Raw genomic sequence first — 27,205 nt, forward strand, 5'->3', positions numbered from 1 at the left:
GGTTTGTTGCAGCATAGAGCCAGCATGGACACAATAGTCCAAATGTCCTTTTTCTGAAATGTAAATTCACTGGTTCTTTGGTGTTGTTCACTTTGTTTTCCAAGGGAAAAAACCCTCCTTGTGTTGGTCCTGTGAGGAAAGCTGAAGCTTCTAACTTTTGCATCATTTAGTACAGTACAAGACAGGACATATTATGGCTGTATATCATTGGACAGTCATATATAAAATCCCAGGGACAGTACAATTGGGTGTAGAGGTTGGAAACTGATAGCACAGAGCTGCATGCATTAACAGGCTTTGCCATAGGGGGAGCTGTAAAGCAAAATAACCAAATTAACTAAATGACCCCCAAATGAAGAAATTACGAACAAGATTTACTTTAACGTGAATCAGAATCAATGTAAACTAAGCATGGATTAATAGGCAAATGATACTTCAAATAAAAAGGCAAAATTCACTTTAACTAGTTAGTACATCAAAGATATGTCTTACACAAACACAAGCATTTCCTTTTAGCATGTCTAGCATTATGTAGCTGCACAGTTCCACAATATGCGGTTCTTCATTCACACAGGGGGGATCAGGAGTCCTATCCAACAACAAGTTTCACCCCTTGAGTTTCATGTGTGTAATTATCATCAGCAAGGCACACTGCTATGAACTCTGTTTCCCACGGGTCATGACAGTCCTGATGGTACAGCTTCCCAGAGCTCGTTTTCTATCAACCAGTCAATAACATCCTGATTCACGGTTTGGCCACTTCTGAGAAAAGTACCTCCAAGAGATCCTGTTTCCTTTTTTGCCAAACAGCAAAACTGACCTCTTCCTGAGGGTGAGTTGCTTCTTTTCCTCACAAGGATTCTCTGTGTTCCTCTTTCTATCTGCTTTCTCTTTGTGTCTGCATCTGTGCATTCACTCTCCAGCTCCTCTGCTTGTAGCTCTCCTTTGTATCTGGCCACATGGCTTTTCGTTTTAACTTCCTTTCTGGTGGTGCTTCCAGGTCAATTGTCACCAGGTCATACATGCTAGTATTTCTTATTATCCAAGAAATAAATTGCCAAATCAATAAATTGATCCCTTTACAGTTAATGCAGACTCTTAAAAGTCCTTTCCAACATTCTTAAAAACAATTACAGATTCCACAGACATCTTAAAGAAACTACAAGTTTCCCCTACTCTAATGCTCCTGGATCAAAGATCACACTGTCCATAAGCCAGGGTAAGACATTCAGTGTGGGAATATAATGGACAGCTAGCTGAGCTCCTGAAGAGTTAAAAGCTTTGCCCATTAACCAGCAAGCCAACTTGGGTGCTACCATTAAACAGGTGAATGTTGCATGGTGGAAGACTGACTGTCCCACTTACCATGACCAGTCACACAGTGTGCATCCAACAGCATTTCTCACCTATTCTAAATTAAACTGGAGTGGAATTTATTTAAGTCTTCTATGATATGCTTTGTATTAAAAGCAGAAATTTAAATGTTGTACAGGATAAAATGGAGACTGCTGTTAATAGACATGTGGCGGCATGAAATGGAGCAGGGAATCACAGCTGTTTGCAAATGTCAAAGCGATCAGCATAATCGCATACACAGTAATGAACATTTAAACAGTGAATGTTGGGGAGGACTGACAAGCCTGCAAAAGCAATATTTCCGGAGAAACTGAGGACCATGTCAACAACTGAATCTTTATCCGGAGACAGTCCTGATCCCTCCATTGGTAACACCATCTGTGATTCAAAAACTCCTTCTGTTACAGAACTGGAGAGTATCCTGGAGAACAGCAGAGCCCAGCTAAACCATATTGATGAAGTATGGCCTAACCTATACATCGGAGATTTGTAAGTATACTTACACATGCCATAGAGATACCACACTTGTAACAAAAGCACTCGGGGCAAGTAACTCAGTACAGATTTATTTAAGTGTATTCATTGACGCTATAAATCGGCACAAATTAAATTACTTTAGCGCATTGTTTTAAACTGTTTAAAACAGAAGGAAATACTCAGCGATAGTTCTATGTCAATGATATAATGGATAAGTTAGAGAACAAATTAAGTTGCAAATTTCCTACAGTTCACACAGGTGCTGACTGCAGTTTGCACTAGAACCAGCTTCTGAAAGCTATGTGATAGCTTGTCAATTGGTAATCCGTGATGATGGGAGGGGATAACGATGTTGTCATTTGGTGTCTAGTGATTCATGGTGATTGTTGGGGTAAGACTCTAGCACAATGACCTGTTTCTTGTGAGGAGAGTGAGGCTTTTGATGAATATTTTGTTAGTAAGAATCCATCTAGTGGTCCAGATGAGAACCATCGCCATTCCCTCCCCAACGATGTTCACTAAATCTATCAAAGCTAGCACTTATGTACACAACTCTGGACCAGAAACGTAGCAACAGGGGGTGGCCATTCAACACCTTGATCTTGTTCCACCATTCAGTTTGATCATAGCTAACAAAGCTGGAGGTGGGATGAGAGAACAACAACTGGAATTTCTCCATCAGTGAATCACCCTTAATCTTCCACAGTTCAATTCTCATAACAAGACCTGCCCTTGTGTCAATCCTCTCCTGCATATAAGATATTTTGTGGTTACTCAGTTGAGACTCAAACAGTAGCTTCTATTTTCTGGATCAGCAACAAATCTGAAATGCAAACATACACATTGTTGTGAAAAATATTACATTTTTCCTCCATTTTCCATCCTCCTTATCTGGAGGTTCCACAGGCAGTGTCAATTCTCCAGTAACGCAGCAAGCCACCACTACCTTGTACATGAGGTTAGACAGTGAATGTCTGTTGACGATTTGACAGTGGGGGGCATGACAAGTAAGCCTGCTCTCATCTAATATTTTTCACTGGGAATAAAATCAGAAACATGAACCTTGGCCAATTCCTCTCAGAAATTTACAGCACAGAAGGAGGCCATTCGAGGCAGCTGAAATGGAGCCATCCAGTTTAATCCCACTTTCCAGCTCTTGGTCTGTTGTTTTCTAGCTTACGGCACTTCAAGTGCATATCTGCCTCTATCACCCTTTCAGGCAGTGAGTTCCAGATCCCCACTAGCTTCTGAGTGGAAAAGTTTCCCCTGAAGTCCCCCCTAAACCTCCTCCAGCTGACCCTAAATCTAGGCCCCGTTATGGACCCTTCAATAAGGCCTTCCAATTCACTCTATCCAGGTCCCACATAATTTTACACAATTTTAATTAAGCCTACTTTGTGACAAAGAAAATAACCCAGCCTATCCAATCTTTACTCATAACTAAAATTCTCCAGTCCATGCAACATCCTTGTAAATCTCCTCTGTACTCTCTCAAGTGCAGTCAGGTCTTTCCTGTAGTGCAGTGATCAGAACTGCACGCAGTACCCCAGCTGTGATCTAATTAGCATTGTCTATAGTTCCAGCGTAACCTCCCAGCTCTTATATTCTATGCCTCGGCTAATAAAGGACAAGTATCCTGTGTGCTTTCTTGACCACCTTCTCTATCTGTCCAGCCACCTTCCAGGATCTGTGGACATGCACTCCAAGGGTCTTCTGTTTTTCTACGCTTCTCAGTATCCTATTATTTATTGTGTATTCCTTTTCCTGGTTAGGTTTCCTGAAATTCATTGCTTCACACTTCTCCAGATTGATCTCCATTTGTCACTGTTCCACCCACCTGACTAGTCCATTGATATCTTCCTACAGTCTACAGCTTTCTTCTTTATAATCGTCCACACAGCCAATTTTTGTAGCATCTGCAAACCTCCTAACATTCCCTTATGTTCAGGTCCAAATCACTGATATATGCCACGAAAAACAAGGGACCTAGTACTGAGCCCTCTGGAAGTATCACTGACTGTGCTACTCAGTACACAGCAGAGACTGTGCCACAGGCTTTCCTGATCTTTACAGTAAATTGTACAGCATCACAGTGTTGTCTTACATGATCATTCTGTTCTCGTTATAGGGTGATAGCCCATGACAAAAAACAATTAAGGAAGATGGGGATCACCCATGTGTTAAATGCTGCACATTCCAAATGGGGTAGCGTGGGAGATCAAATCTTCTACGGCAAGAAAATGAATTACTATGGCATAGCGGCTGATGATTCCCCAGAATTTGACCTGAGTATATATTTCTACACTGCAGCTGAACAGATACATCAAACACTGAATACTCCAGATGGTAAGGCATGTTTTGACATTCATTGCATTTAGATGTGCTAAATAGGCAGTGCTGCTGTTGGTAAATCTCTTTGCTATATGGAAATACCCAATTAGTAAAGAATGGTAGCCTGCCCTAGTTTATGAAATATAAACATTGACCTTTTTGGTACAGTCATGTGGTGTGGTCCATTGGTACATCATAGACTGACAAAGTGCCACAGAGGGAAGCTGCATCTCCGTATGAAGCTTCTGAAATCAGAGGGAGGTGCCGAGCAAAGGCTAGATGTTCAGTTAGTTAGGGGGAGAAGCAGAGCTAGAAGGGAAGTCAACCCAGTGAGAGTTGTGGAGCTATTAATGACCTGCTCCAGTAATGGTTGAAACCTGACAACATTTTGAGAGGCTGCAATTATCCTTTATTCAGTCGGTAAATTCCAAGGCTCCACTGGGAGCACAGGGTATCGCAGAATTTACTCGTGTATGTGTGTGTGTGTGTGTGTGTGTGGACAATGCTCACACATGCTACAGATTAAAATCACAAATTGTTCATATAAATGCACAGTGAGTACGTTGGAAAAAGAGAGATGCGGACAAATATTATTGCTTTATATTGTAATCATGGAATCCCTCGCTTGGCCCAGTGTCAATGCTCCCTCTAAGCTGCATGGTCACACAGCAGCCTGAAAACTCCTGCGTAGGCTGCACACGAGTCAGCCCCTTTAAGTTGCTGTGTGTGACAGCCTTGCAAAAAATAAATTAAAGGGCCCACGCACTTAAACAAATCACCTGCACACTCCCAAAAGCATTAGAGGCTACATTGTCCTGCATCTTGTACTAATGGAGTGCTGTGCTAAGCTCACGCTCCACTAGAATTTTCTAACTGTGAATAGTTCTTTCCTATTTCACAATCAGTAGCCCTTTACAGAGCAGTGACAAAAAATTATGACAAATGTTAATAACCTTCTGATTTCTGTTTTGATGTCAATATTCACCTGAGCAGGAGATAACGTCATGTTGAGGGAAATAAATTAACACAAACCAGAGGTAACTGTTGATATCTGCAAGTTTTAATTAATCTGGTTAATAACTCCCTGAAGATAACTATATTAATGAAGTCATTGACTCCTGTTTAAACAAAGACCTTTTAAACAAAAAGGTGAAAAATAAGAAATTCACAAGAACATATTTGGTGGAGTTTTGTTTTTAATTTGTTTCTCATTTCTTCTTTTTAATTTGCAGAGGGTGGGACATCATTCACTGGTGCCAGTAGGCTTCTATTCCTTCACCCATTCTCCATGTTTGAGGCTGAAGTGAGCTCAGCAATTTGATCCAATGTAAAGAATGCTTCTGCCAAACCTGATCCTTCCCAACTTCATGTCCACACATGTCAGCCTGGTAGCATGGGTTATTGGACGTTAGCTGAGATGAAGAATCCCCACAGAACTTCCCCCTCCCAGTCCTGGGGTGATGTGGGTAAACATAATCATCTTGACTGAAAAATCAGCTGATGGACTGGGCCTTCCCAATTGGGTATAGCTCAGTGCCCCTCCTACCAGTGCCCTTACGCTTAGCGACTGGGGAACCTGGTACAGATCTTTTCCATGATTTGAAATTTAGGAACAGGGGAACATAGGATTTAGGGGCAGGAGGAGGCCATCCGGCCCTTCAAACCTGCCTTGCCATTCAATAAGATCATGGCTGATCTAGTCATGGTCTTAACTCCACTTTTCTATCTGTCTCCCATAACCCTTGACTAACTTGTCTATCAAAAATCTGTCAACTCTGCCTTGAATAAGTTCAATGACCCAGCCTCCACTGCTTTCTGGGGAAGGCAAATCCATAGACTAACGAACCTTTGAGAGAAAAAAATGTCTCCTCATCTCCGTCTTAAGCAGTAGACCGCTTATTCTTAAACTGTGACCCCTGGTTCTACACTCTCCCATATGTGGAACCATTCTCCTGGTATCTATCCTGTCAAATCCCCTCCGGATCTTATATGTTTCAATAAGGTCACCCCTCATTCTTCTAGGTTAGAATGCAACATTTATGTGACTCGATTCCGATTGCCTGCAGCTGAAGAATCCAAACACTCAGCCGTTATATCTTTCTCTTGCAGCGAAATTACTGGTGCATTGTATTCTTGGCTTGAGCAGATCAGCCTCGCTGGTACTGGCCTATCTTATGATTTATCACAATCGCTCCCTGCTCGATGCAGTAAACCGCCTCATTTTATACAGGCCTGTTTCACCCAACTGGGGATTTCTGCAACAATTGCGCCTATTGGACATCAAGTTAAATGAAGAGAAGAACCTGCAGTCCACAGAAGGTGCCATTTATCCTTCGGATTGCTGAGGGACAACCGGCTGATAGTGTCGTTGCCTCTTGCTGAAGGTTTTAGATATTTCTTCACTGCAGAAGTCCAGAGACAGTCTGATGACATTACTTATTAAAAGGGACTTTACAATCCTTTCAGGGAGCTTGCAGTCAAACGGACTTACTGCAATGGCTTACTCCAAAAAATATTTTCTGCATCCCTTTGCAAACTACAATAGGAGCAGACAGTCCTTTCAACCTATCCGGCTGGTTTTGGTTTTTGTAACAGGACACTCTCTGCAATGGCAGCAGCTCTCATTTCCTACTCTCCCTCTCCAATTCCACCCAAGAGGATTCCTCTCCAAGTCAGGCAACTCTGAAACAAAGTCGTCAACATTTGTATCTTGATCCCGGGCTTCAATTCAGGATGATGTTTGACAGCAGGCAACTTGTCATATTGTTTCCTCCTCCCTGTTGGGAAATGTCCTCTTCTGAACCTTCTCGGGGATAAGGGATTAAGAGATTGTTTTTTTAAAAAAAAAAACAACTATCAAAATTGAAGTATAATTCATTGTGAATGATTCGGTGTGTAATGACATCACAATATTAAAGAATATGTCAGAATATTGTAGAACACTTAGAGAATAACGATACCAACGATTAAATAGCTGTTTTTATTCTTATTAAATGATCGTATCTGCTCTGAAAAAGAGTCATACGGACTCGAAACTCTGTTCCTCTCTTCACAGATGCTGTCAGACCTGCTGAGTTTTTCCAGCATTTTCTGTTTTTATTTCAGATTTCCAGCGTCCGCAGTATTTTGTTTTAATCAAACTTATGGGTTATTTATGGAATTTTACGCTTAGTTAACGCTTAGTCTGGGATTTTCCGTGGCAGCTGATTTCTTTTGGAATATTCAGTGTCTTCTATTTATATGTGACACTTTTTAAATGTTATTTGCAACTCGCAGCATAAGAAAGCAACTCATTTTGGATCAGTTGTTTGTAATGTCAGTGTGACGATAATGAGATGGCTCCTCTCCGATTCAAAAAGAAAGCTTTTCCAACACGTTTTTTTTTCTCCATCTTGCAACTTAGTGTAACTCTTAACAATTCCTTCCATTGCATATCTTAAAAAGCTCCCCCAGTGTCTGCTAGCCTGATTTAATCAGCCTTTAGTCCCACCTCTATTTCCTGGCAGTAACTCAGGCTGACATCTGGCAGTAACCCGAGACCTTTGTGCGGGTTACATCGAAGATGACATCGCCCACAGACACGGCGTCACATGTTTTGCTCGGTAAACTGATAGGGGAGGGAGTGTACACTGTATCACTTCTGAACTGGGGAACGGAGTAGGAAAGAGGAGCCCGCAAAACACCTTCACAGCCTTACATAAGAACTGAGGACGGTAAGTTCACAGACAACTTCTCTTTGGAATGGGGGATAGAGACCATGTTCATGTCGGCTCAATCCTTGCTTGTTTGCTGACAGAAGCGATTCTGCACTTGAGAAGCTGGTACAGTGGCCTGCTTAGCGGAACAAATGTTTGATGTTCAGCAGCTAGAAAGCTAAATGTGGTTGGTTTTCCCGACTTTGGGCAAAGGCTGATCTTTGTTACCATGTCTCAAAAGTTCCTAATAGCCAATGAGTTACCTTATGATAAGGCAGTCACTGTTGTTATGTGGTCAAACTTGGCAGCAAACATGTGCCCAGTATGTCCCACAAAAGCAAGTGAATAAAGCAAGTTAGTAAATGCTGAGTGGCCCATGGGTCAGTGCTAGGATGGACTGTCCTACTGTCACAAGATATTAGCATGCAAATTCACATCCACCTGGATGTCCTGATATAACTGTCAACATATGATAATTAAAGAAGTAATGTAGAAGCTAATGTCCTGAGATATGACTAAATAAAAACAGAACAAAAGCACCTGCAGGCCAGAGAATAAAATTACTCCCATGTCTCAATGACTTTGACAGTCATTCAACCAGCCGAAGTGCATAGCAAGGTGCAAAGAAAATGACTAATGTAAGCAAGATATTCACTCTAGTAAATTTTATTCACAAACAAATAATTGATATGGTTTCCACAAGTTATTCTTTGACAATTTTTAAACATGGCTTAAACCTTATTCAACAGAAGTGCCTGGAGAAATCCACATTGGTCTCTTATCATGGGTTTATTTTTAGACGTGGTGAAAATCAAGGTGGGAATGCTGCATTTGGCTATAATTACACTTACTGCATCTTTGAACTAGCTTCTAAAGTTGCACATGCAATAAATAGAAGCCGGTTGTAGGCCCTGACCCCAGCTCCAACTGAGATGACCAAGCTCAGCACAGACCCAGAAAGGGGCCAATTTTACCTACAAGAGAGCCCATAATTTGATACAATACTGTCTGTTGCTTTCTTTCAGAAAGAAGACTTGCTTTTATATATTTACACATTATAAACCTTTCACAATTTCAGGATGCCAGATAATCTATTCAAGGTTAATGAAAGCAAAATACTGTGGATGCTGGGGATCTGAAATAAAAACAGAAAATATGGAAAACCTCAGCAGGTCTGGCAACATCTGCGGAGCAAGAAACAGAGTTAATGTTTCGAGTCAACTATGACTCTTCTGTGGAACTTGTTTTAGATGTTAGTTCAGGGATAAATGCCAGGACACCAGGAGAACTGTCCTGCTCCTTTTCGAATAGTGTCAGTTTTGTGCCCACCTGAGGGGGCAGATGGGGCCTCAGTTTAACATTTCATCCAAAAGACAACACCTCCAACTATGCAATAGTCCCTCAGCATTGCATTAGTGTCTTAGCCTAGAGGGAGCTCTGCAGTGGGACAGAGTCCCTATAAGGATGGGTGGTTTGAAAAATAATGTAGATTGAGAGTTGCTTCTCTGAAGTTCAGGTTAAGATGCACCCTTGTGAAATACGGTACAAATTTATCATTCAAACACTTTTGCGGTTTTGCTCTTTTCTGAAAAATCCTTACGTCTGGGTAGATGTTCTGTTACAGTAAGGACCTACCCAGATTTCCATTTGTGTCCTCCATCAAGAGAATTAATATCTGCATCTAGAGTAACTTTAACTATTAGAATGCCATGTCCAACAACAGACACTTCTAGGGTAACAATCAACAACAAAAGTCTGTGCAATGATTCACACAATAATTAACATATTTTTTTATATAAAAGCCACATGAACTGAGTAATCTGATATTGATAATTTGCTCCATTAACTCCTGGCAAATTGTTGCTCAGGCAGAAGGTCTAGGCATAAGGACATAGGTTAACGTCCTCATTGATCCTCATACCAGGGAATGGGCAAGACAGATGGATTCTATCTCATCTTCCTTTAATTACTGATACTGCTGCCCAGTGGCAGAGCAGCAATGGCAGACATGATGGAGTACCATATACCCCTGTCTGTCTTTGCCTCCCAGCTGTGGGTTTGAGTGGCTGATAAAGGGGGAAAATGAAAGAAAATCAGTAAAGAGAAATATATATAGGTAGAGCTGAATCAAAGGAGCTCAATGCGGATTTTTCCACGAGGCACATGGGAATCAAATACTCTTTCATAACGTGGACTCCCCTCTATCCTAATAAGACACAATGACACATAGGCATCAAAACACGTTAAAAAACCTTTTAAAGAAACTAGATTTGTTTTGCAGCTCAAAATTAGGCTGATGCCATTTAGGAGTGGAAATCTGGAACCCTGCCCCCAAAAGGCTGGGGAATGCTGAGTGAACTAAAATTTACTAGATTGAGATTGATCCATTCGTATTAGACAAGGTATCAAAAGCTATGGAACATAGACATGGAAATAGAGTTGAGGTGTACATCAGCCCTGGTCTAATAGAAAATGACATAACAAGGTTGAGGGGCTGAATGAGCCATTTGCAGATCTAATGTTTCTTCCTATGACTAGCCACTTATCCTTTAAGGGAGTCAGATTTGACAGGGTCAGACAAAAGACAGGTGTTGAGTCTTTGCAAACTTAGGGCAGGTTTTTCCAGTTGGTGAGTGGGTGCTGGGCCCGCTCACTGACTCGGGGATACACTGGGCGTGCGTCCCGACATCACCCCGCGTCATTTAGGCTTTCAGTTCGGCGGGCGTGCAGCTGAATCAGCTGTGCACCCACCAAACTGTCAACAGCCTATTAAGGCCATTAAAAAAACCTAATTAACTTGATTGATGGACCTGCCCGTCCAACCTCAGGGTTGGCAGGCAGGCTGTGAGCCCAGGCGGGCTGAATGGGATGAGGTTTCATAAGGGCTTTTAAATGCTTATCAAATCTTTAAGTAAAAGTTAAGGACATGTCCCAACTCATGTGACAGAGTCAGCTGAGGGGACATGTCAGGGAAATTTATTTATTGCCTTTCTGACGGCTGTTGAATTGGAGTCGATCTCCCTGAGGCAGCACTGGCTAAAATGAGGCAGTACAGGGGTGGTAGAAAAGGTTTGTCACCAGGACCATGTTTGAGTGTAGCTGCAGATTTTGCTGGGGAAGGTGGCAGTGTCTGTATGATTCTTAATTACTTTTTTTTAATTATTCATTGAAGGCATAAAAAATATAGACTGTTTCTGAGAGCAGGGGCCTTCAGAAATCTAGCCATGACCACAGCATTACCCCCAGTGCCGCATGGTATCCTGTGCTGCAGCGCTGATTCAGTGTGAATGTAGCTGCAACAAAAATTTATCACAATATTATTTTTCATATTAACTCAAAGTCACAAGAGCTGACTATATTGTGGCATGAAAGACTGGCCCTAATAATAACTGTAAGGCCAGAAGGGAGCAAGGAGGGGGGTTTGGGGCAGGTAGCAAGCTTCCTATGCACCTTTGATTAGTCTCCTTCCCCCCCAGACGGCCACTAATTGACCATCCAGTGCTTGATTAGATGCACAGAAAGGGCGGGGATGGGAGCAAGCGGAGCCCTCAGTTTCTGTTACACCTCCCTCACCCTGCACAGGAACATAAGATCCAGCCCCAATGCCTGAGTCTGTTTACATGGAGTGAAAACCCAAAAGCTCAGAAGGTAAATATCCACAGATTAACTAAAAGTATTTGGGTTTTTTTTGGTGTCAAAGAATGCATTCAACAACCTAACTATTTGGCCTAACCATCAAGGGTATGTCTCAACAGTAAAACTGAAATCCAGCTTCATATGCAGTCATGTATCAGATGGAGAACTTGCATTGCAAATTTACAACTGAATTGTAGAAAGAGAAGAAGTAAGGACTCTCAAACTGTTTGACACACATTTCTGAAGAAATAATAATAAAAAAAAGATCTTGCATTTCAGAATGGAAGCATTAAGTAAGAACTTTGTATCGCTGTCTGCTTTGAAGAGGAGAAGTGAAGATTATGAGCCTCCAAGTGTATCAGAGCTCAACCATCTTATGTGGACCAAAACAGGAAGTGGAAGTGGACATGTGGATCAGGTTTGGCCAAACCTTCACCTGGGAGATGCGTAAGAACACAGTCTAAAGAAGATTGCTCAATTATCTGCCTTTGTTATGTGCAAAATAGGGGGGAGTGGGGAGGGTATTTTATTAAGGAGCATGTTTCCTATGGGAAACGGTTCCTGTGAATGGCAGTCTGGTGATTTTAACTGCCGGGCTTCATTTACAATTCTTTGCCAGCAGGGGGCAAGCGGCTGGCCAAGCCAAGTCAGCCACTTCCAGGTAAGTCGTGGATGACGGGGGAGGGGTGGGTGGTGACTGGGAGGACAGAGCAATGGGGAGGGAGTCCAGGGCAAGTGTAGGACCCAAAGGATCATTGATGCCCCTCCAAGCCCCAAAAAGATGTTTAAAACTTATTTTACAGGCCTCATACCTTATGACAGGCCAGGTTAATGCTGCATAAAATTATCAGGTTCTCACCAGCTTCAGGTGGCCATCTCACTCACCTGCACAACTTTCCCTGTTAAAATTGGAACTAGTCCGGATCTGGTTGGTGAACCATCTGCTTGTCTTTAGCCTCCCACCTGCCTGGTTTTTAGGACCAGTAGAGATGTCCATTGAAATGTTGCTGATAATTTCAATTATCTTAAGGTTTACTTATATTTTACATATCTATAATTTAATTTGTCTATTTTTGTTTCAGGTGCATAAGAGTTAATAGCATGTTCTATCCAAACTATTGTGCTTGAAATACATCTGATTGTATATTAACTCAGGCAATATTCAGGGCTGCCTTAAATGGGTGTTAGGCCACTAGCATCTGTTTAAGAACTCTGTTCTGAAATTGGTGAGAAAGTAGATTAACTTTTCAAGCTTCACAACAGCCTATCCAATGGAGACAAGGCAAATACGTCTTTTTTCCCCACTGAACTTAACGTGGAGCATAGAGAACTGGGAGTGATGAATGCAGGCTGTTGTTAGTCTATGACATTCCCCAATCCCCCCCCACTCACTTCCACAAGCCTTACCCCAGGGGCTTATCTGAAGACCACTGCCTGTATCAAAGCCAGATGATTATGCTATGGACCCAACTGGCGGGCCGCATGAAGACACAAAATTGACACCTGTGAGATGACCCACCGCAGCAAATTCTGGGTCAACGTGAGCCCGGATTTTTATCCTTGAGGCAAGTAACAGGGGTCTCGCCTCCTCAGGAGAAAATACCTGCAAGGACAGGATTTTCATTGTGAGGGTTTGCACATGTGGGCCGCAGTCGGGTCAGCCGACCCCGAAAAATGATTGAAGGCAGCCGCAGGGCTGCCAGGTGCTGAGACAGGCTGGTTAAAAGGCCGACCTCAATGCTATAAAAGAAAAACAGAAAGGCCCTCCAACCTTCACCCCTCACACCCCCTCACTCCCACACACTCCCCATGCCCCATCTATGTCACCTGATGACCCCCACCCATTTCCTATGGCACCCCCCTCATGCCAAGCTATGGCACTTCCACACCTATTCACCCACTATACACTGTATAGAACCAATGAACTAATGACAGTAGCTTGAGTAAAAAAAGCTTTTAAGAAAAGTCATTCATTGGTAACTTTCCACTTCCTTCAAAAATCCTCCTTTTTATGATTGACACTAGATGATTGGGCTATCATCCAGACCCTGTAAAGTATCAATAGCAGAAACTGCAAGAACTTGAGACCTTTTAATCTTGTGTAAATGTTTTCTCTTGGGGTCGGGTATTTTAGTACTCCAATGGATGTCTGAGCTCTCAGCTTGATGCTTGACTGAAAGCCCAGGAAGCTATTAGCCTGTTGAAACACCTGAACCCCAGGGAAAATATTGCTTGATTGACAGCTCTGATGCTTTGATCTATGCTGCCCATTTCACAAATGTTTATTTACACAAGATAAGGTCCCCTCTGAAGTGCCATGGACTATGACCCTTTGAAAACCTGACCCAATTTGATGAAAATTGCGGACGACTAGGATGTGCCTGTCTTGCAATGGATCTGGCCAGGTCAGGAGCGCAGAGGGCAGGCTTTTGACCTGAACAAGTTTACACCATTTATGGGCCCTGTTAAAAATCAAAGCCCTGGGAATGAGGTTGGGAATTCCGGAATCGGGACCCACCCACCATTTTTAAAGGTGGATTTTCACCGAATCGGTGAAAATCCAGCTCATACACCGCAATTGAAATTGCCAATCATCAGACTCAAACAAGACGCTGGAAGCTGTTTATGTTCTAAATAAGATTAAAGTAATTATTTAATGTTCTCCAGGTGGACAGCTCGAGATAAGGCAACTCTAAAGAGATTGAGGATTACACACATCCTCAATGCTGCTGATGGAAGGTTCAACATTAACACTGGAGCCACATTTTACAAAGACATGGGAATACATTACTATGGAGTAGAAGCATTTGATGACCCAAATTTCAATCTTAGTTCCTTTTTTTACCCAGCTTCAAAATTCATCAGAGCTGGACTAAATGCAGTTGGTGGTAAGTAGATATTCAGTGTAATTTGCAAGTAAGATCAGGAGTCTATCTTTTCACATGGGTTGCTTCCCGACGTGCCTGTTTTTTTTTTAACCCATTTCTATCTGTGGTGGAATAAATAATGAGGGAATACTTCAGGCCCCTTGGCAGAAAAGGTCCTTCTTAACTCATAGAAACAAATTGGAATTTCACCTGCCACGTGTATTGAAAGAAGATCTATTGACTGTGCTATTTTAACTCTTCTGATGTCCCAGTGGGAGGTAAGATAGTCCATGGGGCCTGAACTAGGATGAAAAGCGCACCTGAGAAACGCAGACTCCAATTCTTACACTGACATGAAAGGAGATGATGGAGGTAAAAGCAGCTTTTATCTGAACTGGATGGTTGCTGAGGTGCATCAAGGTCCTTTCTTAACCCTATATCAAAAAAGGAAACGTAAGCCTGATGTTCCTGTCCACATGGATAACCGTTAACAGTTGTTCATTTGTTAATCCTTCAAGTCCAGGATAAATTATGAAATATAGAATGAGTGATTGTACCATTCTGCTTCCTGAACTTATGCATATATAACGAACATATGAATTAGGAGGAGTAGACCATTCGGCCCATCAAGCCTGCTCTGCCATTCGATAAGACAACAACTGATCTGATTGTGGCCTCAACACCATTTTCCTGCCTATCCCCTACACCCTTTGACTTCCTTGTCAATCAAGAATCTATCTTAATTCAACCTTAAAAATATTCAATGGCCCTGCCTTCACCACTCTCTGGGGAAGAGAGCTCCACAGACTCTCAGCCCTCTGAGAGAAAACATTTCTCTTCATCTCTGTCTTAAATGGGAGACACCCTTATTTTTAAATTATGTCCCTCGTTCTACTCTCTTCCACAGGGGGAAACATCTTTCAGCATCCACCCTGTCGAGTCCCCTCAGGATCTTGTATGTCTCAATGTATATGTTACATGCTGACGAGAGTCACAGGCCTGGAAATTTGGCCAGGCAGCACTCATTTTCTGGGTGTTAAATGGCCTCCTAATTCCCCTCTATGGCAGGCAGACATTCGTTATGAATTGGAAGTGTGCTCGTCGCCTACTTTATTAATAATGGTGAAAGAATTGGTGTGGTCTTGGCACCTGAAGCAAACATTAGGCCCATTGTAGATGTAAATAAGGGGCCGATGACCCATTTGAAACTCCTACTGCAAGGTTGGACAGCCTGAGGCTGCAAGTGGCAACTACACTCAGGAAAACCTGGCCACAAGCAACAAGGTAAGTTTTATCAGGGGATGGGCAGTGTTACTCCTTGACTGATGCAGTGTTGTCTTTTTTGCAAGTCCAATACAGATTGACTGAGAGACTGATTCTTGATATAAAACCTGGGAGAGACACGTGGTATGAGAGGATGTATCAGGGAATGTGAGACCAGAATGAGGAAACAATGTAAGGACTGAGTCTGTCCCACAGGAGTCTAGGGAATGTCTGACAGATGGAGTTAGGGTGAAGACAGGACCATTTACTGTGTGGAGGATTAGGATAATATGATGTGACCACTCCACGTCCTTCTACTGGGCTATTCAACCATGTGGATTTCTTGAATAATCATTGTATCGTCCCAGATAGTCTATAAAGAAAGACTTGTGTTTATAAACCACCTTTCACAATCTCAGGATGTCCCAAAGTGCTTTTTGGCCAATGAAGTAAGTACTTTTGAAGTGTAGCCACTGTTGTAATGTAGGAAACACAATCTCCAAATTGTGCATAGCAAACATAATGACCGGATAATCTGTTTTAGGTGCTAATAGGGGGATAGATATTGACCAGTCACAGGTCTTCATCAAACTGGTGCCATAAGTTCTATTGTTTTAACATCTTATCCAAAAGACAGCACCACTGATAGTGCAGCATTCCCTGGGGACTGTTAACTGAGATTTATTGCTCAAGTCTCTGGAGTGGGGCTCAAACCTATAACCATCTGACTTGGAAGCCAAGTGATACCAACTGTGGCACAGCTGAAGCTATCTCACAAATATCAGGCACAACTGATCCTTAAATAAACCAAATGAACCAGCATGTTACAACATCAATGCAGCTGCTTAAGTTAATGGACAACTTTTGGCATTTAATGTGCCAAAGGCTCTATGAATTAAAAAGATTATCAGGGAAAAGCGTGAGTGGCTGAATGAATACAGCAATAGGAGACAGAACTTGAACTGTACAGTAACCAAGTTCCTCATATAATGGCAGATAAAGTGGGTGTTCTGCATGAGTTCAATGCAAGGAGGGTTTCCTTGTTTAGTACCTAGGATGGCCTCCCCAAGGAGGAACAGAGTCACATTTCCAGCGGGGAGCAGAGGATGGGGTGAATATGTCCACTGACCAGTAGGACCTGGGTACAGATGCAGAATACGATGACCCACATTATGGGCACTGCCCAATGTATGGCTACACCAGAGCATCATTTGTCAGGTGGATGACAAAATTATGCTACTTGCCAACCTAATTTTGTGCTGGTCCAGCTTATGAGCTCACACAATCCTACTGCTCTTTCATTGTTTCCATGCAGACCCACCTCTCACACCTGCACACCTACAATTACAAACTTACAGCTCAAAGTTTTAGCCTACAGACTTCAAAAACCTGAACATTCCTAACAGCACTGCGGGTGTACCTACACAGCATGGACTGCACCATTTTAGGGAAGGCGGCTCACCACCACCTTCTCAAGGGCAATTAGGGATGGGCAATAAAAATGGGCCTTGCTAACGACACCCACATCCCATGAAGGAATTACGAAGAAATCTTCAAAATGATAATACAATTTAGCCATATTCAGTTTCCGGCGGACAGGATAGTCTTGAGGCTCAGCACATGTCTAATACTGAGTATGTATTCAATTTACAACATATCAAAACAACATCTTTACTTGCTCAACAAGAAAGCATCTCATCAAGGAGAACACGATAGATTGGAGGGATGCCTAAGAAATTACAGGATCTAGAAGGGCACCTTACATCACTAACCTGCATTTATAAAGCACTATAGCACCTTTCAGATAGAAAAATACCTCAAGTTGCTTCTTAGAGGTATGAGGAAAAACAGATAATGAGCCAAGAAGGAAAGACCAGGAATGGTGCCTGACAATTTGGATAAAGAGGAGATAATACCATTCTGCTTGTGTGTTGCTCTCTCATTTGTTCTCCAACATGTATATAGACAGCTACATGAACATCTTTCACAGCACCATGCAATGAAGTGACTGTTTGAAAATGTGTGTTGGAATCAGCAGCCATTCATTCAGTTTCTGTAATTATTGACCTAAAAATCAAACACACACAAGCTATAAATATCCATTATTGTACCATTGGAACACATCCATTCTTCACGCCAGCCATTCTTGTCACCTTTGTGAGTAAGGTAACCAATTCACTGCCAAATTCTGGTTAGAATTTGCAACTGGATTGAGACGGTATAAATTAATGTCATTTGGTGAAATTGAAACAGTCACTGCTCAGTCTGGGCTGGATATAAACGCAGACTGCAGGAGTGAAAGGCCAGCATAGCTAACCCATTATCACACTCGGGTCCCCTTTGTCTATTTAACAATTTAAAAACAATTTTGAGAGATTTCAATTGGGTCCACTAAAGAGTTACTATTATGACATAATGTGAGCAAATTGGCAAAGTAACCATCTCACATCATAGGTCATCTAATTTAGAAAATCAGTCACTCTCACATACAACGTTCTGTGCACAGTGTGTGTTGATATGGGTATTTATCCTCTTTTACAGGAAAAGTGTTTGTTCATTGTGCTATGGGAATCAGCCGAGCAGCAACTCTGGTCCTTGCATTTTTAATGATCTGTGAAAAGATGACTCTTGTTGAGGCTATTAAAACCGTGAGCACTCATCGAAATATCTCACCTAACAACGGCTTCCTCAGTCAACTCCGAGAGCTTGATAAAGCCCTAATGAGAGAACGGAAAAGATGACTGGACATTGAATGCTAAACATGTGGTTACCCCATGGAGGTTTCATTTACAAAATAACTCTATAGAAAGGAATCTACGCACCAAATACAAATGGAGATTTATGAACCCTAGACTTTCAATTTAGTTCAGCACCTTCTTGGATACCTGAAAACTGATGAACTGTTATTAATTAGATTAACATAGTTTTATCAGCACCAAGGCTTACTGTTTTTCTTTATCACTTGGGTCAGTAGAGGACTTGCAGTAACAACAGTTCAATCAGAATTCCTGAACACTAATGTAGTGGAGTAAATAGTTCAGAGATTGATGGTTTGATGTAATGCATCTAAGACAGTCTTGTTTATAAGTGTTTGAAGAATTAATAAAAACTTAACATAAGAACAAAAGAACTTGCATTTCTATAGTGCCTTTCACAACCACCACACATCCCAAACATTTTAAAGTCAACAAAACACTTTTAGAGTGTAGTCACTGTTGTAATGTAGGAAATTCAACAGCCTATTTGCACACAGCAAGCTCCCACAAACAGCAAGGTGATAATGACCAGACAATCTGTTTATGTAATGTTAATTGAGGGATAAGTATCAGCCAGGACAATGGGGGATGACTTCCTTGTTCTTCTTCAAAATAGTGCCATGGGATTTTGTACATCCACGTGAGAGGGCAGGGGTATCTTGGTTTAATGCTTCATCCAGAAGACACACCTACACTGGAGTGTTAGCCCTGCCTGTTGTGCTCAAGTCCTGGACTGGGATTTGAACTCAAGAACCTTGTGACTCAGAAGGAAGAGTGCTACAACGGAGCCACAGCTGACCCAATACAGCAGAAATTGTTTGTGGGTGGCCATATTTGTTTCAAGTTAATTTTGACTAGATTGGAAATGTGAGGAAACTCCACTCAGCATTCCAAGAGAGAACCGTTTTTCTGTCAACACAACATGAATGTCAACAGGTAGACATTACACTAAGAGTCACAGAAGCTTGAGAGCTTTTATGGTGTCCTATGAATGTCAAGCATTTATGAAGATGCCCACAATCATTTTCCCTCAGTATTTCTAACTGGTTTGCAGCATGTGTTTATCTAGAAAAGTATTAATAAATTGCCATGAGCTATAAACAATTGTCAAAAGTTTAATAGTTCCAATTTATTGTCAACATTTCAAAATATTGTTTCTATTAATTAATTAGTTTTTTTGCCTTTTGGGATGTAGATGATGTGGCAAGGCTCTCTAGATTATTGTGGTGTGCACCCCTTGGACAGGTGTGAGCGCTCTCCCACAAAGATAGGTATTTTATAGCTTTAAACCAGCAAAGATGAAAGGATACTAATATTCCCATGCCTTGGAGGACTTTTGAATAGAGTTCAAAATTATAAAATGATGAAACATCTCCACTTCTGACTGAAGGAAAAATCACTGATAAAACAGCTAAAAATTGTTGAGCTGAGAAAACTTCCCTGAGGGACATTTGAATTGTTGACCTGTAGCTGTGGTAATTGACCTCTGACAACCACAGCCATCCTGCTTTGTATCTGCTACCTTCCAACCACTGCAGAGTTTTCCCTTTAGCTCTCACTGAAAGATGCTGCCTTGATGTGTAGGGCAGCAACTTTCACCTCTCCTCTGGCATTCAGAGTCCTTGCCTGCATCAAACAATGATAAGATCTGGAGCTGAAAAGTTGATATAGGCTGGCAATTGGCAGAATTAGATTTGTCCTTTGTTGTGCATAGGGTAAAACCAGAACATTTTCCACATTGTCAGATAGATACACTGGACTGGCCAGGCTAGGGGACAGCTCTGATGCAAAATGTCTTTGACATTAGCCTACTTTTTAGGTTCATAGCTTCATCGTGTTCAGTGCACACAATGCTTCTTAATGCTATGTGGAGTGAATTGAGGCTATGAGTTTGTTCAATACCATCATCTGTCATGGTGGGGACCACAAAAGAGGGCTAAGGTGATGGTTTACTTACAAATATCTTCAACAAAAATCAGTAACTGCTTCATGCTGACTGAGGATGGGGATGCTCTTGGATCCACTTCCTCTTGTTTTCAGTTGCCTGATGATCCACCACCATTAGCGACTTAGATGAAGGACGACGACAGACATTTATCTCATCCATTTGTTGTGGGCTACATAGAACCATTTACAGCCTGTTTCTCATGCATTGTAGCTTCTGTAGATTGGAACCTCATTCTAAGATCCCATACTGTTTCTGGTATCCCCTTAGAATTGCCCCTTGAACCAGGGTTGGACCCCCAGCTTGATGGTGAGAGTGCAATGAGGAATATGCCAGGCCACAGGGTTATCAATTGTTGATGTTGGCTTAGGACAGTTCATTAGTTTAGAGATTTGGGTGCTGGATTTGTCCTTTGTCCCACTTTGCATGGTTACGGTAGTGCCACACTACACATTAGATTCTCGTTGTGAAGATAAGATTCTATCTTTACAAAGGCTACATAATGGTCATCCTGTCATTTGCTGGGGCTTTTATGGACATGCAGGTTGGTTAGTGGAAGGTGAAGTTGGTTTTCCATCTTTGGCCAAGTGGATTACTCTAGTTGCTGCAGTGTATTTTGTAGGTGGTACACACTGCTGCCACAGCATGTCAGTGTTGGAGGAAAGGAATGTTGTATGTGGTGGATGGGGTGCCAATCAAGCCAGCCGCTTTGTCCTGGATGGTGTCAAACTTCTTGAGAGTGGTTGGAGCTGCACTCATCCAGGTAAGTGGAGAGAATTCCATCACAGTCCTGACTTGTGTATTCTAGATGGTAGACAGGCTCTGGGGAGTCAGGAGGTTGCCACAGAATTCTCAGCCTCTGATCTGCTCTTGTAAACACAGTATTTTTGGCTGGTTGTATTCAGTTTCTGATCAATGGTAACCCCGGAATGTTGATAGTGGGGGAATTCAGCAATAGTAATGCCATCGAATGTCATGGGGAGATGATTCGATGCCTAGTATTTGTGTGGTGCAAATATTACTTGCTACTTATCAGCCCAATTCTGAATGTTATCCAGGTATTGCTATGTATGGACACAGACTGCTTCAGTATCTGAGAAGTTGCAAATGGTGCTGAACATTGTGCAATCATCAGCGAACATCCCCACTTCTGACCTTATGATGAAAGGAAGGTCATTGATGAAGCAGCTGAAGATGGTTGGGCTGAGGACATTACCCTGAGGAACTCCTGCAGTGATGTCCTGGAACGGAGATAACTGACCTCCAACAATCACATCTTCCTTTGTGCTCAGTGTGACTCCAACCAGTGGAAAGTTTTCCTCCTAATTCCCATTGACTCCAGTTTTGCTAGGGCTCCTTGATGCCACATTCAATCAAATGCTGCCTAGATGTCAAGGGCAGTCACTCTCACTTCACCTTTGGAGTTCAGCTCTTTTATCCTTGTTCAGACCAAGCTTGTAATGAGGTCAGGAGCTGAGAGACCCTGGTGGAACCCAAATTGAGCGTCAGTGAACAGGTTATTTCTGAGTAAGTGTTGCTTCATAGCACTGTCAATGACCCCTTCCATCACATTGTTGATGATTGAGAATAGACTGATGAGGCAGTAATTGGCCAGGTTGGAGTTGTCCTGCTTTTTGTTAAAAGAACATGATTAGGCTGAACATTTCAATAATATTTTTATTCACTGCTGTCTGCACCAGACATCAAAGGTATAATGTAACAGTCCATTCAGTTCAGCACCCCTCCTTTTTCATCCAATTGAAGTTCAGTTAAATGTTGCAACTTTACAAAAGTCATTCCAAGTGACAGAGTCATGTGTTTGTGATAATGAAAACTAGAGCATCAGAGATGGAACTAGAGATGCAATTCTTTCATTCTCAAGGCTGGAAATCGTAGAATTCTCACAATGTGATTTTTCCATAACCCCAGAATATAATGAATGTTTGATTTTTTTATATTTTAAAATTTTTTTCCACTTCACGATCTTACGAAATAAATGACAGAATCCTCTTTGAAAAAAAGGGCACATGAAGAGAAAGAGATGTGGAGATCATTCAGCTTGTGGAGCTGATATCTTGAGTTGTTTTTGGGGTCAGCTCATGCCACTGTCAGCACTGCCAAGGCATTTGAACAGCAACAGGGATTTGCTTGCTATAGATTAATGACACATCACTAAACATGACTGTTTGCAAAGCTCCGGGAATGTCACTTACTGCGTTGCTCCTGGAATACTGATTACATCATTGTAAAAAAACTACATGATGGTCTGCAGTTACTGTGGAAACAAATACCACTTGTCATCTCCACACATTGCAACGTACTGACTTGGCGCCAAATTCCTGCTCTAATTTGAATGGAAGAATAAATCAGCATTGAGCACTTCTCTTCATTGCCGGGCATTCTTTGTATCCCCATAAGTCAATAATCAATAGGTAGTTTAATGTAGAAATGAGACAATACCAGCGAGTTCTAGTTAATATACTACTGTATTTTTGTTAAATCACTTTGCAATTTGGTAGTAAGTGTCAAGAAGATATAATAATTCTCATAATGTTATTGGAAGTTATTGTAAAATAGGGTAATAGTGGGATGTGTCTATGTGCCTGTGTGTGTGTAAGACGTAATTAGATTAAAGACAGCTGGTCTGAAGGGTTTGAAATGTTAATTAGGTAAACATGGGGAAGTTTAAAAATGTAGGCATCAAGGGAACATTTGCATTTTGAAATAAACCCGATTAGATTGTTTTCAAAGGAAGGGTGAAATATGTCAGCTAGCCAGGTGAAGTTTAGAAACAGTGTGTTTATTTTCCCCAAAGATTACTGGTAAAACTTGGTGCTATGAGAGGGTTTTATTATCAGGGAGATAAAGTCCAAAGACATAGTGAAACAATGGGTATTTGCATTCAAAGAGGAAGATATGTATAAAGAAGAGAAGACTGTTTGGAAGGGAAGGCATTTTTAAGATCTTACAAATGTGTGAAATGCCTTCAGCCTCTATACCTCAAGCTGCTGTCTTCAAAGGACTTAAATTAAGAAAACCTACTCGGAATTCCACCTGTTCAGGGTGTCATGCTTCTTTGCCTGGGTCTTTCAAAATCTGTGTGTCTTAGTGTTGCCTTAACAAAATTGTAACTGGGAGTTAGATTGATTAGAGGATTTAGAAGTTATCATAGTAGTAATTTATGGATCTATGTATGTGCTTAAAATCATTTCTCTTATTGATAAATGTTTAATCTGGTTTTATAAAATCTATAAGACCTTGAATAGGCTGAATTTGTGGCATGCATCTCGAAATTTATACAAATTGAAAATCAGTTGTGACAGTTGTTTCAAGTTTCCCTCTGGGATTTGAGCAGCTCAGCATTTACCATCCGCTGTGTCATAACATTAAGTATCTTTATAAATTGGTTATTAATAAATAAGTAACAAATATCAGCACATCCAAGAGTCATGGATCAGAGTTAGTAATATGCATTACATGCAGAACACATCTCAACACACTTCAGACTGTATTATTGGGGACCCCCTCAAGAGATTATGCCCAGTTCTGGGCACCACACTTAGGAAGGATGCCACAGCCTTGGAGATAGTGCAGAGGAGTTTTGCTAGAATTATATCAGAGATGTAAGAATTCAGTTATGTAGAGAGATGAAAGATATTGTTCCCCAATGATCAGACAAGATTAAAGAGAGATTTAATAGTTCAAAATTATAAAGTGTTTAGTTGGAGTAAATAAATTGGTGAGGTCTGGTGTAGTAATTATGGTTTTATTTAGTGTGCAATATACCTTTAAGAATAATGCTTGTCAAGGAAGATCACATGATCTATAGTAACCAATAGGAAAGTAGCCCAGGCTACTTCACCAGTCAATGTAGAGATAGAGTTGGGGTTGAAAGCACAGGTCTGGTTGCTGCTGACTACATTATAAATAAACTTAATAAACTTAATGTTTCCACTCAAGAAGTGTCTAAGGATCAACTCTATCATTAATGGTACAACTCAGCCACCCCACAACAGTTGGTAATTAGAGGACATAGGTTTAAGATAATTGGCAAAATATCCTGAGGCAATACAAGGGGAATCTTTTCATGTAGAATGTTATAATGATCTGTGTCGCACTGCCTGAAAGAATGGGTGGAAAATGGTTCAAAAGTGACTTTCAAAAGGGAATAAATACTTGAAAAGGAAACATTTGCAGGTCTCTGGAGAAGAGGAGAGTGGGACTATTTGGGTAGCTTTTACAGAGCCAGCACAGGTTAATGGTGGGTTGAAGAGCTGCCATTTGTGCTGTATTTTCCATGATTTGATGATTCCTCATGCTGTATTATATATTAATTCCTCCCAATGCGCCTCAGGCTGTATTACACATTGACAACTCCTCCGACTAGCCTAATGCTGTCTTACATGTGGATTTGTGCAGTGCCAGTAGGAGCCAGAATGCGGGACTGAGGTTAGGATTTCAGACTCTGGTTAAAAATAGTCTAAGCACCTGTGCAATGATGATCCTGCCTCGGTGAAGGTCAAAGTCAGCAGCTCACATCCTAAATATACAGAGACTAAAGAGATTGAGGAACAGAGAATGGAATAGATATAAAGACAAGGGAACTCTGATCCTGATGTTGGTCCTGCCCCTTACCTCATATATATCCAAACTCACTAAGTACGGCAACTATCTGTAAGTAACAGTGGCAGATTGTGTTTGACTATTTTTTAATATTCGTTTATTTTGTTGAAACTAATGTGTAGCAATAAGGAAGTAATCACCCATTAGTTCATTGGGGGTCAGTGGCTGCACATTCACTTTTTAAATGAAATGAAATTGTCACAATTAGCTCTTTTGAATGTATTTATTTCAGGTTTAATTTTAAACAAATATCGTGTCTCTCAATGTATCAGTATCAATGTATGATATTTTATGGAAGCTGGTTGCTTTATCTACGTGTCAGTTACAGCATTAGAATGCTGAGTTCACTTAATGGGAGCAACCAGGGATGCAGAAAGCAAGGGAATATTTAATGTAAAGCTGAAATTTGTAATACACTTTATTTTAAAACCTCAATTAGATCTCCTCTTAACCTTCTTTGTTCTAATGAAAAGAGTCTCACTTTCTCTACTGTTTCCTCATAATCAAACCTTCTCATTCCTAGTATGGTCCTTGTGAATCTCTTCTGCACACTCTCAATGATATGGGCATCACCTCCTAAAAAGGTAACTGACAATTGGACACAACCTTGTGACTGTGGCCTAACAGATTACTTGAATAGGTTGAACATGACCTCTGTTTCTGTACTCCATATCATCATTTATGTAACCTGGATCTTGCATGCTTTTTAATGCAACTTCATCAACGTCTCCTCCCATGTTTAAAGATTTGCACCTTGTAATCAAATTTGACCATTTAATGAATATTTCCTCTCCGTCCAAAAATGTATCATCTGCACATTTTTTCACATCAAATTTCATCTGACGTCAGTCTGGTCAAACTACTGATCCATCAGTCTTGGCTTGAAGCAGTTCATCCTCCTCTTCACAGTGAACAATACCCCTATTACTATGTTGCATTGCATATTTTGATGCACTCTCTATGCCCAAGCCCAGATCATATAAATAACGAAAGGATCAATGATCCCAAAACATTCTTTGGAGCCACAAATATTTATATTGCTTCTGCCCAAAAACTATCCATTAACCATGATCTCTTTTCTGTCCTTTTTTCAACATTGATTCTATGTTGCCATGCTCCCTTTACTCAATTAAACCCTCATTTTTGCAACAAACCTCCTGTGTGACACCTCAAACAAGTTTTGTTTGTTAAATCTGTATGTGGAGGATGGTATCTGTAGCAGTGAATGACCTGAAAAATCACATTAATATGCATTATTGAGAGCATGGTGAAAAATGATGTACCCTGGGAGCATTTGATGTTGGTTTTGGCCTTTGGACATCTAAAAAAGACAGAAGCTTTGTGCAGTTCATGACCACAGAATACCCTAAAATGCTTTACAGCCACTGAAGTAGTTTTGAACTCTCAGCTGTAATCCAGGAAATGTGGCAGCCAATTTGTGCACAGCAAGTTCCCATAAACTGCAATAAGATAATGACCAAAAAATCGATTTTTTGTGATATTGATAGAGGGATAAACATTGACCAAGATGCCCACTAACTCCTCCATTTTTCTTCAGGTTAGTGCCATAGGATCTTCACATCCACCCGGGACGGCAGGCAGGGCTTTGGTTTTAACGTTGCATCTGAAAGGCTGCATCCGAGTGTGCAACACTCTCTCAGTAATGCAATGGGGTGTCATTCTTGATTTTTTGTGCTCAAGGGTAATTAGGGATGGGCAATAAATGCTGGCCTAGCCAACTACACCGACTTTCCATAAATGCATTAAAAAAAAGTCCTGGAGTGAGATTTGAACCAACAATCTTCTGACTGAGAGGAAAGAATGCTACCAACTAAACCATGCTTGGCACTACATCAAGAAGAAAAAAATTATATTGACCTCAAGCAATTCTCTGCCATCCTGTAACTGATACTTAAAAGTATCTTTGATACACAAAATCTCTAGTAATTGTGTTGATAAAACATTTTTTAAACTAAAGGAATTTTTGGAATGTAATTTAGCTTTTAAATTGCAAAGAATTATTCAGAATTCAATGTTCATTAGCTCTTTGAAGATTGAATTTGAGTACATAATGAAAATTGTAGCTTCTGCTGTAATGTAACCATAAATTAAAATTCACTTAATATTGAACAGTGGAATATTGAACTGAAACAAAGCTGGCATGGAGGCGCTAAGCACCGAGTGGAAGAATAAAAAAGAAACAAAACAAAGACCTCATACACAAAATATCACAAAACACTTTGCAGCCATTGAAGT

The 27,205-nt window shown here is 41.1% G+C and overlaps 2 protein-coding genes across 2 annotated transcripts in view; both read left to right on the plus strand.

The window, feature by feature from the left end:
* LOC121270783 (probable rhodanese domain-containing dual specificity protein phosphatase) overlaps positions 1-6,509 on the plus strand; it is a 28,098-nt gene extending 21,589 nt beyond the window's left edge. The window contains exons 4-6 of the mRNA XM_041176223.1: positions 1,664-1,845; positions 3,962-4,179; positions 6,274-6,509. Coding sequence (XP_041032157.1) covers positions 1,664-1,845; positions 3,962-4,179; positions 6,274-6,509 — 636 coding nt within the window. The remainder of the gene's footprint in view (positions 1-1,663; positions 1,846-3,961; positions 4,180-6,273) is intronic.
* Positions 6,510-7,742: 1,233 nt separating this feature from the next.
* Positions 7,743-18,752, plus strand: LOC121270845 (dual specificity protein phosphatase 13-like). The gene is made up of 4 exons (XM_041176374.1): positions 7,743-7,877; positions 11,775-11,942; positions 14,163-14,383; positions 18,167-18,752. The coding sequence occupies exons 2-4, from the start codon at positions 11,776-11,778 to the stop codon at positions 18,364-18,366; spliced, it is 588 nt and encodes a 195-aa protein (XP_041032308.1). The 5' UTR covers positions 7,743-7,877; position 11,775; the 3' UTR covers positions 18,367-18,752.
* The last annotated feature ends 8,453 nt before the right edge of the window (positions 18,753-27,205 follow it).

Source organism: Carcharodon carcharias, chromosome 28 (assembly GCF_017639515.1).
Source record: "Carcharodon carcharias isolate sCarCar2 chromosome 28, sCarCar2.pri, whole genome shotgun sequence".
Lineage (NCBI taxonomy): Eukaryota > Metazoa > Chordata > Chondrichthyes > Lamniformes > Lamnidae > Carcharodon > Carcharodon carcharias.

What these genes read in the sequence shown, in the direction of transcription:
- LOC121270845 (XM_041176374.1), top strand. Translation starts at nt 11,776, where the DNA reads ATGGAAGCATTAAGTAAGAACTTTGTATCGCTGTCTGCTTTGAAGAGG. An exon ending in AACCTTCACCTGGGAGATGC is followed by an intron (nt 11,943 to 14,162) that starts GTAAGAACACAG and finishes AATGTTCTCCAG; the next exon opens with GTGGACAGCTCGAGATAAGG. An exon ending in TGGACTAAATGCAGTTGGTG is followed by an intron (nt 14,384 to 18,166) that starts GTAAGTAGATAT and finishes CCTCTTTTACAG; the next exon opens with GAAAAGTGTTTGTTCATTGT.